Source organism: Trichosurus vulpecula, chromosome 1, assembly GCF_011100635.1.
Source record: "Trichosurus vulpecula isolate mTriVul1 chromosome 1, mTriVul1.pri, whole genome shotgun sequence".
Taxonomy (NCBI): domain Eukaryota; kingdom Metazoa; phylum Chordata; class Mammalia; order Diprotodontia; family Phalangeridae; genus Trichosurus; species Trichosurus vulpecula.
In genome coordinates, this window is record NC_050573.1 from 406,734,178 (window position 1) to 406,753,037 (window position 18,860).

The following is an 18,860-nucleotide window of genomic DNA, read 5'->3' on the forward strand; positions in this document are numbered from 1 at the left end:
TTAATATAATTAATTTTCTTTGTAATCCTACATATTTTATTTTATGAATTTAAAAACATTATTCTGAGCAGAGGTTCATAACATCCCCCAGATTGACAAAACATTTAATGACAAAAAAGGGCAAAGAACCCCTGAACTCGAAGATTTCTAAGGTCCCTTCCAGGATCAATCTAATGATACTATTGTATTTGTTTAAGGAACCCAGACCTCCTTCCTTCATACTTGGATGTGTGCTTTGTCCTCGGCAGTCTGTCCATCTTCTATGAGTTGAGTTAAATGAGGAAGGAGAACGAGACTCCGGAGACTCTCTTCAAGGATATTTAGGTTGTCATTTATAGGTAACTGAGGTTTCAGTTTGCTGAAATGAAAAAGATATAGGGGGATGCATGTTAGACTAGGAATTATGGAAAGTAGGAAGAGGAGGTAAATGTGACAAGAGTCACTTCTCTGATCCTAAGAAGAAAGGGTATATTTTCTTATAGATGAGAATGGAGAAGGAAGTAGTAAGGACAGGAGTAAATGTATAAACTGGGCAATATTTGTGATATCAAAGAGAGGGCTATACTGAATCTGTCTTACTCAACACATTTTCATTACAGTTTATATTTAACTGCTAATTTTCTCTTGCATTTGTTCATTTTTTTTCTTGTATAAAAAGCCTACAATCTTGGGAACAAGGATGCCTATTTGTTTTGTATCACCAACTATGTTTGCACTAGTGTTACGTATGCTTTCAGTAAATAATGAACATCTCTATGCAATGAATGATAAAGTTCATGCCAGTTTTCTTTTTTAGGCAAATAGAAGGTGTTGAAGCTAATCCAAAGGAATGAGAACATTTTTTAACCTAGAAGATTAAAGTTTGCTCCCAGGCAAACCCTATAAAGAATGTGTATTTGTACTCCTTATTTCATTAAAGTTGACTCTTCTGACTGGTTAGTTGCTCCTTGATAATTATCCCATACATTTAGTTTGTTATCCTTTTGAAAAGAGAAGCAGTTTCCAATCCAAATCACATTAATGGAATTCTGGTTTTTTGTTTTTGCCGGGGCTAACAAGCAACCCACTGATCTGGGATGAGGAAGGAAGACAAGAGCAATGAGAGTGAGTCCAATACCTTAGGCACTGAATAGCAATTAATGCTTTCCATCGAACAGGGCTAGCTAAGGAATCCAGAGGTTCTTCTCTGATTAAATCCTGAAACACAAGCAAAGAGGTGAAATGGACTATAAAGAATTTTTTTGGGGGGAGGACTCATCCCCTTGATTCCTACTTCAACTATCATGGTCTCCCAGGTGCTGCTGCCTCCTTGCAGCCTCGAGGAAGACTTATTAGTGGGAACTGAGGCACTGGCTCCCTCATCAAATGAGATAATATTTATAAGGCTCTTAGCATAGTGCCTGGAACATAGCAAGCACTTAACAAATTCTTATCCCCTTCCCCCTTTCCTCCCTTGGGGCTGAGCAGTTTCAGTGTTTCATATTTGTCCATTTTTAGACAGAAAACCCTGAACTGTTAAACAACAGAAACAACAAACAAAAGTCTAAGAGATGGTCCAGTGCACCTTTGTACACTCACCAGCATGTGTCCAAGGAGTACTTCCTTACTGGTAAAATTAAAATTCAGTAGTTCTTCAGTGTCCCGAATAGCAATACAAATTTCAGTGATACTTTTTGTGAAGCTCATTTGCAGATCCATGTTCTAAAGGGAAATAAAGCATCATGTATGATAAATGAATTACTAGTAATGAGGTACTGGATATAAAAGATATCTTTGATGTCCGTCCCAAGAAAATCCAACCCACCCTTTTCATGTATTGGGTTCCTTGCCTTGCTTCTACATAGAAGAGTCCAACTTTCAAACTCTACTGAATGAAAAAGTTGTGAAGCCCCTTGAATTGCTTTAGAGCAGGCTCAGGTTCCACGGCTCCAGAACAGGAGATATCGCTAATTACTGATTCTATTGTTGGGAACCAAATCAAGATGATATATAATTCTGAATGATTTTTATAATAGACACTTATATAGATAGAACAACAGAAGCATAGAATTATAACTCACCTTGTTTAAAACAGTCATTCCCAATATCTGAAAAGTCAAAGATGAAAGCAAAAGCTCAATGAGTGGTTATGGAATAATCAAGTCTTTTTGAAACTAGCTCCTGATAGTTCCTGGTAGGGAACAATGAAGCATGATTCTACATCCTATCAGTGGCTTTTCTCAATTCTCTCAAATTTGGAATCCTCAGAGTCAAAGTATCAAGGGCTAAGTATACTTTTCAGGGTAATTCTTGACTAACTAACCAGCGAAATGCAAGTTAGAGAACTATTCTAAGAACGTCAGGGTTCAGAATCAAACTACAAGTGTGAGCCTTTGGATTTCAGTGCCATATGATTAGTCTAAAAAACTATTTCTGATAATGGGAGGGAAAAGGGTAAAGTTCTGTGGGAGAAAAAATGGAGCTGGAAGTTCATGAAATTTAATGCAACTGGGTAAATGAACAGAAGAGAAACAAACAAAACCAAAGCTATAAAATTACAATGACCTAGCATTACCCCCCAAAAAGAGAAATGAGAATGTACTTCCCTGCCTTCTTTACAGAAGTGGTGGTGTGGTCTATGGTTATAGAATAGTGTGTGTAAAGTTAGACTTGGTTGATGAGTTGTTTTCAATTTTTTTTGTTATTGTGACTTTCTAGCAGGTAATTTTTTTAAAAAAAGCTATAGGATTGTAGATGATGAGGGAGAGATGACTCCAGAATTTTTTTCTTTGGAGGCAGTTGGGGTTAAATGACTTGCCAAGGGTCACATAGTTAGTAAGTGTCAAATGACCAAGATCAGGTTTAAATTTAGGTCCTTCTGACTCCAAGGCCGGTGCTCTATCCACTATACCACCTAGATGCCCTGACACCAGCATTATTGATGGCTATAAAATTTAAACTGAAATTTTTCAGTGAGTGTGTGTGTGTGTGTGTGTGTGTGTGTGTGTGTGTGTGCTTGTGTGTGTGTGGTGGACCATGATTTTTTCAGGGCTAAATTTCATGCAACACATCAACTTTTTTTTTCTTTTATACTTTTCAAATAATATTTATTCTTTCTATATTTTCACTTTTTCATCATACACCAAAAATATCAGTAACAAATAGTAATTAGTGCACAGTGCTTATGCTGTGAGGAATAAGCTACAGTTATTGTTCTCAAGGACCTTACAATGGAGTTGAATGGACAAGACACAGATGACTATAATGTTAACTAACCCCTCCCCCAATATAAGATGTATCAATAAAAGATTCATTGCTGAAGGAATTATATACACACATTAAATGCAGAGGTCAGAGGAAGATTAGATCAACATGAGCCAGATTCCTTTGGGACAGCATCATAGAGAAAACTGGGTTTTGAAGGACTTGAGTAAGCCTCCAACCTTTCTTACAGAGCATTTCCTTATTTTTGCCCCATTCCCTTAGGTTCTTTATCCCAGTTTTCTTGAGGCTGAGCCATTAGGGTTCACAGCCCGAGCAATCCTCCTTTGACTCTAAGGAATGAATGCCTGTGAACTGAAGACCCACATGGTTCCTTGAACCTCACTTGGGAAAACCCTGAATTAGACCCCATAGGCGTACTGATGTTGCTGATTGTTACCTGACAGCTGGAAGTATAGAGATTCAGTACTTCAGTCACAATGTCTTTTTCCACAATAGGGAGAAGTTGTCTTTTAGGAGACTGGAGAGCCACAAATCCATAAATTGCCATGAGGTCAATCTTGGTCAATATCTTCTTTCCATACAAGATAGACTAAACATTAGGAAGGGGAAATACGACAAAGATTACTGAGTCAATTTCTTTTTTCTCAGGCTATTTTCTAATTTAGAAAGCCCCATTTTCTGCTAACTATAAAAGGGTTCCCCCCAAAAGAATTGAGGTGATAAAACATTATTCTCCTATTTATAGTACCTATTTAGGGTTAGGTAGCTTGTAGACACTCAATACCTGGTAATTGATAATGAGAGTTATACTAATTGGGACGCTTAAACCCTTTTCACCAGAGAAGCCCTGAAAGTGGCATGCATATTTGAGTGGGTTTCAGGGTTCCTGAGAAACCCAGAGAAAGACAGACACATACCAATCTCATTTAGACTTTCTTTACTAGTATCGGTAATAGAGATGAAGGGGAAAATTTGTTATTTGTCGTATAATTCCATATAACATCACTGGGAAAATACCAGTATTTGGAACACTAGGAAAAAAAAGACAAATACCCCACTGGACAATAGAAAGATGAATGGTGGGCGTAAGCAGGTTACAACCTGCTACCAACCATTTTTTTTATAAAGGGAGCTTCCTCAATAATATATTTTGGTACATATGATTGAAAAAGAGAATAGTAGTTCTCCTAATAGGAATGAGAAAATTCAGTCCAACAGGTATTTATGTAAGTGCCTACAATGTGTTAGGTCGTGGATGGGAAGCAACATTTAGATAAGAAGCAGTCCCTACCCTCAAGGGTGTTATAGACTGGGAGGAGAATAAGACTCATAGAGAGATGACTATGACAGGAAACTTTTAAAGAATGTGTGTCAGTGGGACAGCTAGGTGGCACAGTGGGTAGAGCACCAGCTCTGGAGTCAGGAGGACCTGAGTTCAAATGAGGCCTCAGACACTTGACACACTAGCCATGTGACCTTGGGCAAGTCACTTAACCCTAATTGCCCTGCCTTTGACCCTCCAAAAAAGAAAGTACATCAGTGCATTAATCAAGAGCAAACCAAAATGCTGCATTGAAGCCTGAGAACACTCATTACCCAACAAGGATGTCAAAGGATAAAAAGAAATTTTAAGAGAAGGAGGAGGGAGGACACTCTGGGAAACATCACAAAAAGAAGGCAGCATAAGCTGTGAGAATAAAACATGGAGAGTAGGACAGTTTCGCTCAAGTGTAGTGTTCATGAATGTTAAAAGATGAAGAAAAAGGCCTCCAGTAGATTAGGTGAACGTTCTGTGGAGTTTGTATGGAAGGACATGGACAAGTATAGCATAGGATGAGAAGGTATGGAGGGCTATGATTATGCATTGGTGGAGGGAGTACCCACCCTGGTGAAATGATGGCTACACTAAAACGCTAAGGTGCCATAATCCAAAAATTAGAAGAAATGTTACCTGATTCAGGCCTCCTCTCTTATATTCACCAGTAGGTAGTCTTCTATTCCCCTATCTGAATACCTTTGGTGGTGGAGAACACACTACTACTCCCTGAGGCCTTCCATTTCATATCAGCAATACTGTGTTAGGAAGTTCTTCCTTGTGGTAAACCCAGAGCTGTCTCTCTTGTATTTTCAGACCATTGATCCTTGTTAATAATAGCTGACATTTAGATCCTATTTTATATTTCACTCTATTCTCAACCCTTTGCAACCTGGCTTCAGATTCCACCATTCAACTTGAATTGCTATCTTTAAAATTAATAATAATAGTTTTTGTTCTTAAATCCAATAGTCTTTTCTCAGCCATGATTGTTGATCTCTGTTGATCTCTAACACTTAATTACCTTCTTTTCCTACTGAATTCTCACTTCTCTCTGGATTTTGGTGACATTGCTTTCTCTTGGTACTCCTCTTATCTATTGGTTCTCAGGGTTTTTGCTTTGGGAGGTTTTATTTGGTGGTGGTTAAACAATTTTAAAAATCATTATTGGTGTTTTTTGTTGTTGAAGTTTTGCTGGATTATCATCCATGTGCTTCCTCCTGTACATTGGTATTCCTCAAAGCTCTGTCCTTCATCAGTCAACCAGTCAAGTCAGTCAACAAGCATTTATTAAACACTTAACTATGTATCAGATACCATGTTAAGTGTCATTACAAAGAAGGGCTAAAAAAATGTCCCTACCTTCAAGGAACTATATTTTAATGAGAGAGACATGTAAACAATTAGATTTTAAAACTTTTAAAAATTATCGATATTTTTTGTTTTTACATTACAAACATTTACAAACATGAGACACATGTTCTTGTACATATAATATCTTTCCTTATTTCTTTGATCTCTTTTGAATGTAGAATAGTGGTATGGTTGGGTCAAAGGGAATGCACTATTTAGTGACATTTTGTATATAATTCCAAATTGATTTCAGAATGATTAAACCCATTCACAGGTTCACCAGCAGTACATCAACGTGCCTATTTCTCTGTAGACTCTCAAGCATTTATTGTTTTCCTTTATTGTCATCTTTGCCACTCAGATGGGCATGAAGCAGCATCTCAAAATTGCTTTAATTTTCATTCTTCCAACCAGTAGTGATTTGGAACATTTTTTGATATGGCTATAAATAACCTGGGTTTCTTTCCATGAGAGCTGCCTATTTATATCCTTGGACTGTTTATTAATTGGGAATGGCCTTTGTTCTCATAAATTTGAGTCCTTAGAAATCAAAACTTTATCAGAGAAATTTTCTACAAATATTTTCCCAGTTCTTTCTTCTAATCTTAATTAATTTTAATTTAATTTTCTATAATTTTACTATTGGTTTGTTAAAATTTTTTATAACAAAATCTATTTTATTTTCTGTAACGTTTTCTGTCTCTTGTTTGGTCATGAACTTTCCCCTATCCATTGATATTCTAGGCAGTTTTCTGCCACATTTTTCTAATTTGTTTGTTGTGCAACCTTTTATATTTAGGTCATGTATCCGAATGGAGTTTGTCTTGACGTGTGGTCTGAGGTGTTACTATTAATTCTAATTTCTTTAATACTGCTGTCCAATTTTCCCAGCAGTCTTTGCCAAAATAGTAAGTCCTTGTCCTACTAACTGATTTTTGTGATTTTTAAATATTTGAGTACTAGGTACATTTGCTTCTGTATGTCATCTTTCCCTCTAAACCTTCTTTTCTTCCTAATTTCCCTATTAATGTTGAGGTTACCACCATCCTCCCAGTCAGCTAGGCTCCCAACTGAGGTTGTTTTATCCTCATTTCCTCACTCTCTCTTTCTCTCCTTTTCCAGTCTGTTGCTGAGACCTGTTAATTTTCTCTTCATAACAGCTCTCACCTATGCCTGCTTCTCTCCTCCGAGCCTGCCGGCCATCCCGGTGTAGGCCCCTCATCACGTCAAGCCTAGACTATTATAATAGCTTACTGATTTTTTTTCCATGCCACAAGTCTTTTTCCACTCTAGTTCATCCTCCATTTTGTTGTCAGAGGGATCTTCCTGAAGCAGATATTTGACAATGTTACCCTGCACCCTATCGCTTCAGGGGTGGAATTGGGGAGATCTTGGGAGAGGAGAGATCTTCATCTTCTGGCTGGTTTCTGACCTAGTTCCAGACAGATTCTTTTCAGGGAGAATTCCCTGGAGAGACAGAGAGGGGGAGAGAGATTTGGGGTGGGGAGAAGAGAGACAGAGAGAGACAGAGACACAGAAATAGAGATACAGAGACAGAGACCTACAGACAGATTCTAGGAATCTAGGAATAAGCTGACATGTAGAGGAGCCTACACCTTAATCATGTATGTTCTCATCCCCAGTCTACTGGTTGAGCTGAGATATTCTGCTCCAGTGGGAAAGCTTATTCACTCGGTGAATTGTTGGGTATATTATCATTTGTATATATTTTCTGATTTCTTATTGTTATTGGTTTGGATAAATATATTTATTTGCTATTTGATCTGTGTTTTCTTTGTGGAACTGGCATTGGTATCAAGGGAGTCAAGCATTGAGTATACAGCTTGGGGCATTCCTTCCTCTTTAAGTGACAGTGATCAGGAGCTCAGTTTGAACTTCAAATTTACCTTCCCTGCACTAACAATACTCAGAGGAGAAGATGGACGTAATTCTAGCCCAGTCCTCCCTCTCTCTGAAGAGATCAGAGTAACCAGCCTTTGGTACCATCCTCCTCCTTCCTCTCCTTGCAGGAAACAGATGGTAAAGGTATCTCTTCATGTCTCCCTCCAATCCACATTTGGAAAGACTGATCCATGTAGGCACACATAAGCTATGTGGGCAATACAACACAAACCATCCATCACATTTTCTATCCAGTAAGTTTGCTGAAGTTACTGTTTGTTACTTTTTAGTTGAATTTTTAGGGCTTTTAAAATATGCTTTAAAAAGAGATAATTTTCCTTCTTCCTTACCTATGCTCATTCCCCCAATTTCATTTTCTTGTCTTATTGCTAATGTAGACACTTTTAGCGTGATATCGGACAGGAGTGATGAAAATGGACATTGCTGTTTTAGCGCTGATTTTGTTGGAAAGGGATCTAGTTTTATTTTCTTTCAAATAAAAAACATTATTTCTCTCCTTCCCACTGCCTATACTCCAACTGAACAAAAGAAAAAGAAAAACTGAACTCTTGTAGCAAATATGCATAGTTAAGCAAAACACAGCATCGACAATGTCAGAAAATGTTTGTCTTGTTCTGTTAGTTGAGTTTGTCCCCTCCTTATCAGGAGTTAGGTTCCATGCTCACTCGTTGGTCCTCTGGAATTGTGTTTGGTTATTACATTGATCAAAAATTTTTAAGCTTTCAAAGTTCTTTTCTTTACAAAATTGTGATTGTATAAAATGTTTAAGTAGTTACATCAAGATATGTCAGAGTAGATGGAAGATTATTTTATGAGGGGAACCTCTTGCAGCTGAGGTGTCTGGCAAAATCATCCTATAAGAGGTGGCATCTGAGTGGTGTCTTGAAGAAAGTCAAGGCTTCTAAGAGGTGGAATTGAGGAGGGAGAGCATTCTTGATATGGAGCATGGGGTGTCATGTGCAAGAAATAACACCAGTGTAACTGGATCATAGAGTTTGTGGAGAGGAGTAAAATCTAAGACTGGTTATGTAGGAAGAGCCCACACATTGATGGGCTTTAAAAACTAAAAAAGAGGTGCTTATATTTGATCCCGGGTGTAATATCTCCCTCTAGCTCCACTGCTCCTCCAGGACATACCTGTACTTGCATTTGATTAGAGGACTGGATGAAGAAAAACAAAACTCCTCCCCAAACCTCCCTTTAGAGGAAAGCCCAGAAGCTCAGCCAACTCTTTATTTGCCTCCAACTGCACTGTGTGATTTTGACTCCACTACCATCATGCTCTTGCACTGAACACCCTCCAACCCATCCTCTTTTCAGCTGCCTTTTGTGTGTTATCATCCTCCATTGAGGCTCCTTGAGCAGAGAGATTGTCTTTCTTCTTCTTTGTATCCCCAGCATTTGACACATAGAAGGTATTTAATAAATGTTTATTGTATTGTAATATGGAGTCACTAAAATTTATTGAATAAGGGGGTGACATGATCAGACCTAATTTTAGGAAAATCACTATGGCAGCTGAACAGAAGAGGGATTGAAGTGAGGAAAAACAAGGCAGAGAGACCAACTAGGGGACTACCTTAGTAGTCCAAGGGAGAAGTGATGAGGGCCTGAGCTAGACTTGTGGCTGTGTGAGTAGAGAAAAAGGTGTTGGAGGCCAGGGCATCGGTGAAATTGGGGTGGCTCTGGTTAATCTTCCACACCACCAACAGGAGCTGTTGTAAGCCAAGAAACTTTAGAGTAGACCTGGTATAGTTTGAGGTAAGTTTGTCTTCAGTTGTATTGGATTGGACCAAGCTGTGAATCTTTTGGACAAGGAGAATATAAAAGTGATTTTTAGGACTTTGGTGGAGGAAATCTGGGTGACTGGGAGGATGATGGAGACCTCATCACAACAGAGACATTCAGAAGAGGGGATAGTGTGTGTGTGTGTGTGTGTGTGTGTGTGTGTGTGTGTGTGTGTGGAGACAATGGGTTCTGTTTTGGCCTAATTATTTGCTGATTATTTCCACATGGATATTTTGTAGGCTTCTTAAACTCAACATAGCCAAAATGAAACTCATTTTTCTTCCAATTCCACATAAACACACTCATGTTTCTACTTCACGTTTCCTGTTGGAGTACTACCATCCAGTCACCCAGGTTTGCAGTCTTGGAGATATTTTTTTCTTTTCACTTTCTCTTACTTTCCACTTACTCAAATATAATTGGGTGCCAAGCTTTGTTGACAACATCTTTCACATATATTCTCTTCTCTCTGCTCACATATCTACTTCTTAGTCCAGGCTCTAATTACCTCTAGTCTGGACTATTGTGTTTGTCCTTCGTTCACAAAGAGGACCATTACATCAGGGAGATGATGATATGATTTGCAGTTGACTTTGATTTGAGTGAGTGAGGGTTTCCTCCTAAATAGTGTCACTATATCAAGGTTTCCCTCTCTACAATCAATCACACAGCTGCCACAATGATATTCCTTAAAGATTAGATGGTATTATATTACTCTCCTGATCGAGAAGCTTTAGAAGCTTCCTCTTATGTCTAGGGAAAACAGCATCAAATATGTAGGGCATTTAAAGACTTCCACAGCTGGATTTCAAACTGTCTTTCTAGATTGATTTGACATCACTTCTCATATATTCTATGTCCTAGCTACACTCTTACTTGCCCTTGTACTTGATGTTTCATTTCCTTCCTGCCTCTATGACTTTGTCCAAGCTTCTCCCCACATCTGGATCCCCTCCCTCCTCACCTCTGACTCTGGGAGTCCTTAGCTCCCTTTCAGGCTCAGCTTAAGTGCTTCTGCCTAGAAGAGGGCTTTCCTGATCCTGCCTCCTTCTTCATGGTTAGTGTTCTCTCCCCCCCCCCCCATAACCTTACATGCACTTTTCAGATAATTTACATCTCTCTGTATATCTGTTTTCCCCCTCTCTTCCACTCCTGACCAAGTAGAATTTAATAAGTTCCTCAAGGATGGAAACAGTTTCGTTTCCCCAGTGCCCAATACAATGCCTTGTACAAAGTAAGTACTTATTAAATGCCTGTGAAATTGAATCTTCAAAATAAACCTGGGAGGTAACAGGGATTATTATGTTCATATTAATGATGAGGAAACTGCAGTTCCGAAAGTTAAGATAACTATTGTCAAAGCGGAGATTTAAATCCAGATCTTTTCCTGATTCTCAGTCAGAGTTAGCTCTAAGGAAGAGTTTACTCAAACTATACTAGGTCTACTATATAGCTTCTTGGCTCTGTTACAACAGCCCCTGTTGGTGATATGGAAGATTAACCAGAGTTTCCCCAATTCCACTGATGCCCTGACCTCCAATATGTTTTCTCTACTCACACAGTCACAAACCTAGTTCAGGCTCTCATCATTTTTAAACCGTGGACTACTGAGGTAGCCTCCTAATTGGTCTCTGCCTTATGTCTTTCCCCACTTCAATCCTTCTTCTGCTTGGTTGCTATGGGGATTTTTTTTATTACATCATCCTAACTTTTTCTATTTTATGGTTCTTTTTTGTATAACTATCCTTTAAGAATTTGAAGACAGCTCTGGTTTCCCATTTAAGTCTTCTCTTATAAAGGATAAACATCTTCAGCTCTTAGAAAATTATAGTATTTCATGCATAGATCTGGAAATCACTATAGAGGCCATTTAGCTCAATTGTTTCCTTTTGCAAGTGAGGAAATTTGAAGTCCAGAGATCTTTAGTGTCATGGCCAAAACAAGGAGGAAGTCCATACAATCTCATCCTTGACTCCTTTCCTACTGAAATATGTGCCCAGAAATGAGTGCAATACTAAAGAGATACATACTGGCCAATATAGAATACATTGGGAATATTTCCTTGCTTATATTAGACTTCTATTTATATAGCCTAAGATTGTATTAATTTCACAAAGCTAATTCCCATTAGTTTGCAGTCAACTCAAATCCAGAAGTCCTTTTTAACAGGAGCTCTGATCTAGCCATATCTCCACTCTTCTGTGCTCACACTTTGGGTTTTTGAAGTATAGTACTTAAGATTTCTACATTAGCTCTGGTCTTTTTTTCCAACTTACTGAGGTATTTTGGGATACCTATTCTGTCATTCAATGAATTGAGCCTATTTCCTAGCTTCACATTATCTACAAGGCTCAAATGTGTGTTACCTATGCCTTCTTGCAAGGTATAGGTAAGCAAAAAAAAGTCAAATGTCATAGGACAAAGGACAAGAGTCTCATAATATGCCCCTGAAAGCTTCAGTCTAGGTCAGGGATTCTTAGCCTTTTTTTGCATCATGGACCCCTTTGGCAGTCAAGTGAAGTGTATGGAACCCTTCTCAGAATGATTTTAAATGCATAAAAATAAAATACATAGAATTATCAAGGAAATAAATTTTATTGAAATATAATTATCAGAATAATTTTTTTAAAAGCCACAAGTTCACAGGTCCCAGGTTAAGAACTCCTGCTCTAGGTAACAGTGATTCATTAGCCAACACACTGACTTAGATCATTTAACTGGTTACCAATCCACCTGACTGTACCATTTTATATTTCCCTATCTTGACCACAGGTGTATAACTAGAGAAGCTAACAAAATATATGCATAGCTTCCCACTTCCCATTCTCATTTCCAAAAGACCCTGTTTTGGGCTATATCTCTGACATGGTAGAAGGACGTAGGTGTTAGTCTAAGGAAGCAGTTATGGTTTACTCCTGACATTACAAAGTAGTTTAAGGGGAAATTGTGTCTTTTACCTTGCAGCGACTTGCGAAGGACTTCCGATCCGCTTGGAATTCTTTAAGAACCTTTAAAACAATATCCATATGATTCTTGGCACAATATCCCAGAATAGAAACAGTCCCCTAGGAATTGAGAATCATAGAGTATTTATTTTAACCTAACGTACACCATATTTTACACTTGGGGGGCTGGTAGTTTTCTTCCTAGATTTGATAAGTTATTTTGCACTCACCTTTGAATTCCTCTGGACCCTGCTGACTCATCCTCATCCTGACCATTTTCTGTCCTGCTGTTGCCATTCCACCCTCTAAATTGGACTTCTAAAGACCATACCAGAAGAACTTAATACCTTCAGCTCTGAACTCCCTGTGGCTATGCAGTCTCCTATTTACTCTCACCCTTTTCTTTCCTGGTTCCCTCCAAAAATACAATCAGGTCAACATTACCCTGACCTCTCCAGAAGCCACATCTACGGACTGCCTTCTCATTCCACTCACCTTTTCCTGGCCACTACTCGCCTATCAATGTCTTCTCTATTAGAATTCACATTCTTTCAACCATGATTCCAGAGGACTGGTGATGCTAACATGCCAACCAACTCTTTACAGAGAGGTAATGGACTCAGGGGGCAGAATAAGACAGAGATGTTCAGACACAGCTGACATGAGAATGTGCTTTGTTTGCCTATCTATGTTTGATTTGAGTGTTTTGTTGTTTTTGGTCGTGTTTTGTTTTTGTTGTTGTTGTTTTCCATTGGGGGCTGGAGTAGGTGGGAGGGCAAGGAAGGATAGCGATAGTTTGGCAATAAAGGAGAAAGGAAAGAAAAAGAAAAAAAAGAAAGAAAACAGGGTCATTGAGGCATAGATATATATTTAAAGCAGAGATAAGAAGGAAGACCAGAAAGAAACAGAGGCAAGCAGGGCAGCTTTGAAAGCTTTAAATACTTAAACAGAAAAGCAAACTGTATATACTAGAAATCTGCATTTTCATGTATAACTCTCATACCATTCTACTATGTTTATGGAAATGCTTATTTTTATTTTAAGTTCAGAGTAAAAAAGAATTAAAAGTCATTAGTATAAAAATGAGTGCAAGCTCCTTGAGAGCAGAGACCATTTTACTTTACCATTTTAACAAGATTAGTTATGTGGCTTCCCAACTCAACAGATTAGCAGCAGCAAATTAGCTGGGGCTCTGCTCTAGACAGGTACATTGACAACAGTAGAAAGGAAGAGTTGGCAGTCTATTAGTAAAAGAGGAAGCAGGAAAAAAATCTATGAAAAGCAGATACAACTCAAAAAGCATAACACCTGAGGGGGTGGGGGTGGGGTGAGTTTCATGGGGAAGAAAAGAGTTTTCCAAACTTCATCAGTCCTTGAAGGTATCACTATATTACAATAAAGGATAATAATTCTTTTCATAAGGGTTGAATGATCAATATACTGCTGATCACCATACCCTATGAAGGCAGAAAGATGTGCAATACTTTTTAGAATGTTTTCCATGAAAAATGTTGTACAAAGTTGTATGGTTCAGTTTTCTGGAAAATTCCCTAATGTACAATAGCTAGAGGCATGAGATTTTATTGTCATTTCAGTGGGAGGTTTGGAGGATATGACTCAAACCCACGAAAACAAGGAGTGCATGTGTGGAGAGGAGATAGAAGGTTCCTCTACCTCTCTCTGGTCCCCCAGCTGGCTGGCATTGAGTAAGGTATACTTCAGCTGGGCAGTTACAAAGTTCACATCCTGGCAGCATGACAAAGTGGTTCCCAGAGCCTTCCAAAGGAATTTCTGGGGGAAAAAAGGGAAAGACAAGCATCAGGAAGACAAATGTTTCTGTTCCTTTTAATTGTTATTCTGTTCCCCTTATGCCTTCACTTGCTTTATTTTGACTCTGTAAAAAAAACCTTTAATGTATTTTTGGAAGAAGGTGGGGAATATACATGAAATAATAATCATTTTTGAGGATAACAAAGATTGCCAGAGGAAAAGCAAAGAGTTGAAATTATTGTTTGAAGAGAAGACTGTGGTTTAACTTAAATGTTCAACGATAGGATCATTTTAAGCACAGTTTTTACCAGCTGTTCTCCATCTTGACTGAGGACAAGTAAAAATAGGAATGTGAGCCTAATTTGGGACAGGAGAGATTTTAGTTACTTTAGCCTTGATGATCATATCTGACTATAGACAGCTCCACATCCATCTCTATCCCAGGAAGGGGAATAAGGCAGCTGGAAATGTCAGGAAGAGGTGGCACCAGAGTCTAGCATGTGCTGCACGGTAGCCACCTCTGTGTTTTCCAAAACATCTCTCTCTTTATAATGACAGACATTGCTGAGTGAAAACTGCATAGCAGAGGAACAATTGAGGGTGAGGAAATATGAAATATTTCTGTTGGTTTAAAGCAACTGCAGGTTTGAAGATAATGGCTTCATTTACTCCATCTGCTTTAGCCTCTTCCTAGCTCTGTCCCAGCTGCTTCTGTGAATTTCTAGAGGGAGAGAGGCCAAGTTTTCTTTTTCTCTTCTACCAGAAGTCATGAAGAATTCAGAGCTAGGGCATAAGAAATCAAAGGAAGACTTGTCTTTTGTTAATAAGATCCTGTTATAGGTTAAAAAGTTATTTTCTTGATGAGGCTAGAGATATAGAAGAACTTCATAGGGTCAAAGATTTAGAATCGAAAGGGAACTTAGAGATCAATCCCCTCATTTTGCAGGCAAAGAAACTGAGACACAGACAAGTCAAATGGCTTGCTCAGCATTAAATAGCTAATAAATGTCAAAAGCAAGGCCTGACCCCCAGGTCTCCCTGACTCTAAGTCCAGTGCTCTATCCATTACACCATGTTACCTCTCAGAAACCTTAGTGGAGGATGGTTCCTCACAAGAATATTTATGGAGTTTAGGAAATATTCTTCAATGGAATTTTTCAGTAACACAGTGGATACAGAACCTAAGATAGTTTAGGCACAGGTATTCTTGGATACCTGGAGCTCAACTTGATGGTTTCTTGTTTTTTTCCCCAGGTTTAAGTCTATGAATTTATTCCAATTATACTGGAAAATAATCCTTATTAAGAGCTCGCCCATCTAAATCTGAGAATGAGGCATCTTAAACTAGAATGATGGAGAACAGAGGTTATCACCAAGAAGAGTTTTATTCTCTGGTTTGACAGCAGACAACTGTAAGCAATAATTTTACATTCCAAATAAAATGCTGGGTCACATGGCAACTACTTTTCTCGAATACTAGCTTGCTAACACCAGGAGCTAATTTGGGAATTTTAGTTGAGAACTGACCTTCTCAAGTGAGGTGTTGTAATAGGCCCCCATCTGCTGCATGAATTCATGGGTCAGTTGAATACTCCAATTTTTGTCATTGATCTTCCATAAAGATTCCCTTAGAATCTGTTAAAGGAAGCCAGAGTTGGAAATAAGGCAAAGTTTATTGCTGTGGGCTATTTTTATTTTTCTGGTACCTCTGGTTTTAAAAATTACATATATAAGAAATGAGAGATATAAATAATCCTAGTGGAACAAACTGTCACTTTGGAACTCTTCCGCTCATTTCCCAGACTTTTCCCTAAAACTTGGTTTTACATGAGAGGACAAAAATGAAAAGAAGACCTCCTCTTGAGTGTACTTTTTTGGGGACAAGTTGGAAAATAGATTAGAAACAAGATCTAACTTAATTTCAAAATCAAGTTGAATTTTTTCAAAATTGGAAATAAGTTTGGGAAAATGCATTTCTCAAGATTAGTTCTTTTAAACATAAAAAAGGAAGAAAAAGTTTTGAATCATAACAGTAATAGCAAACATTTATATAGTGTTCCAAGATTTAGTAAGTACTTTATATAAATAACTTTACTCACCAATCAGAGCCCTTATTACTCATCTTTAAAATGTATATGTGTATATGCATATATACACATTTATTAAATATTTCCCAATTACATGTAAATTTTTTTCATTCATTTTTAAAAAAATTTTGAGTTCCAAATACTCTCCCTCCTGCTCCTCCCCCTTCCCTTGAGAAGACAAGCAATATGATATTGATTATACATGTGAAGTCATGTAGAACCTATTTTCATATTAGCCATGTTACAAAAGAAAGCACACACAAAAACCCAAAGAAAAACAAAGAAGCCCTCATTACTCATCTAATAATAACTGTCCTGTTCTATTTACCATCTTTGTGACTTCCCAGACCATACCAGCTTTCCCTACCCACTGCTCTCCTATGTGTGTCCTCTCCCCCATTAAAGTGTAACTTCTAATGTCCTAGTTTTGTGTTTTTATTCCCAGTGCTTAGCCTAGTACTTGACACATAGTAAGAGATTAATTAATTAATTCATAGAACAATTCAGTCCAATGATCCATTTATTGGCCATGAACTATATTAGGTGCTAGGTATAAAAAGACAAAAACAAAACAATTCTTACCCTCAATGGAGCTTACTTCTTGTCCCATTTAAGGACAAGAAAAACTCATTTGTATTTTCCAAAATCTATGATTCTTCCATTTAAAAGAATTCAATCTAAACTCAGAAAAAAGGAACCTGTTAAAAAATGAAAGGTAGTGGGGCTATTTCCAGATTAAAATCCTCCATTCTATGGATCTTCCAAGTGGCAGAAAGGAAGGATGGTCTATGGAGACTGTTCATGAATAGTTTAGGATGATAACTTGCTCAGGAAGCTATTTGTAGATAGTTAAGGAGAAGGAAAGTTATTTACTATGAAGATTAAAAAAGAAAATGTCTGTCAAAGATACTCTCTTTATGGTAGAATATCTATATCTAGAGAAAGCAAGGCAGGAATTTTGCATAAAGGAAGAAATGGGATGGCAATGAAGGACATGTTAACTGGACAGATCACACATCTGGTCATGGAGGCTACAGAGTCATTTTCAGATGCCACAGGCTGAGGAAGAGAAGGTTAGAGGTGAGAATCCTCTCTTGATCTGGCACAGAACCATCATATCTGTTTTAGACACAACATCCTCCTGCTGTCAGCGATCAAGCATACTGTCATGATTTGGATGTCATTCTTGGTTTATTCTATTTCTCTAAAACACTGTTTTGAGGATTGTGATTGAGAGAGGAAGATTCCATGTGAGGAGTTTGGATTTGTGATTCTCTCTGATTCTTGGGCTTTGGTTACAGTTGAGAATGGGTTAAAAGTAAGAGTTTAAGCTCCCTTAGGAAAAGGACTGCCTCAGTTTTGTATTTGCATTCCCTATTTTACACACACACACACACACACACACACACACACACTCTTGTTGCTGCTGTTCAGTTGTTTTCAGTTGTGTCCAATTCTTTGTGACCCCTTTTGGGTTTTCTTGGCAAAGATATTGGAATGGTTTGCCATTTCCTTCTCCAGCTCATTTTACAGATGAGGAAACTGAGGCAAACAGGGTGAAGTGACTGGTCTAGGGTTACGCACTTAATAAGTATCTGAGGCCAGATTTGAACTCAGAATGATAAGTCCTCCTGACTTTAGGCCTGTCACTCTATCCAATGCGTTACCTAGCTGCTGTATATAGGTATGCACACATATGTATGATGTATGTGTGCATATGTACACACATTTGTATATATATATATATACACACACATATTTGTCTATCATAACGTGTTTGAACTTATTTCCTTTCTTTGTGTGACTAGATGAAGAATGTCTATGTAAGGAGGGGAAGCCTAGAAAACAAAGATAGGGAAAACATAACAAAGGTATAGAGAGAGTGAATTGACATTTAACTTCAAAGTCCACACTCACTTTATCAACATGAAGGTTATAGGTTGATGTACAAGTTGTCTAGCTCTGTGTCAATTGAGAGAATCCTTAAGCAAACAAGGAGACCCCAAAGTCAATAGGAACTGACAGTGTGATAGAACCTCCAAGGAAGCTAGCATGATGTGAAGTTACATTCTGCCTTGGTCAGACTGCATGTGGAATGAATACTCTGTTCATTTTTAAGTGTTATATTTTAGGAGGGACATGAAAAAGTAGGAGATCATCCAGAAGGGAACCACTAGTGCTGTAAATGGCTCTGGTATGGTGCCATGCAAAGCCGAAAGATCTGGGTATATTTAAGCTAAAGAAGAAATTCCTTAGGTGGGCATGGTATCTTTTTTCAGGTATTACAGAGATTAGACTTGTTCTGCTTGGATGCCTTGTGTGTACAGAAGATTAGATAATCTTTTGAGGTCCTTCCCAATATAAAATTCAGTGAAAGACTTGATGTCATATCCTATGGAATTATATTTTTTAGGTGGGAGTTTACCCACTTCTTGCCCTTTGGACTTGAATTCTCTTGTGTAGATATTAATCTCT

At 38.0% G+C, this 18,860-nt stretch overlaps 1 protein-coding gene across 1 annotated transcript in view; it reads right to left on the reverse strand.

Moving 5' to 3' along the window:
- MROH2B (maestro heat like repeat family member 2B) overlaps positions 1 to 18,860 on the reverse strand; it is an 84,203-nt gene that overhangs the window by 29,480 nt on the left and 35,863 nt on the right. Inside the window, exons 19-26 of the mRNA XM_036746584.1 lie at positions 15,826 to 15,933; positions 14,203 to 14,319; positions 12,541 to 12,648; positions 3,641 to 3,793; positions 2,061 to 2,087; positions 1,579 to 1,701; positions 1,118 to 1,197; positions 223 to 358 (exon numbers count right to left, since the gene is read on the reverse strand). Coding sequence (XP_036602479.1) covers positions 223 to 358; positions 1,118 to 1,197; positions 1,579 to 1,701; positions 2,061 to 2,087; positions 3,641 to 3,793; positions 12,541 to 12,648; positions 14,203 to 14,319; positions 15,826 to 15,933 — 852 coding nt within the window. The remainder of the gene's footprint in view (positions 1 to 222; positions 359 to 1,117; positions 1,198 to 1,578; positions 1,702 to 2,060; positions 2,088 to 3,640; positions 3,794 to 12,540; positions 12,649 to 14,202; positions 14,320 to 15,825; positions 15,934 to 18,860) is intronic.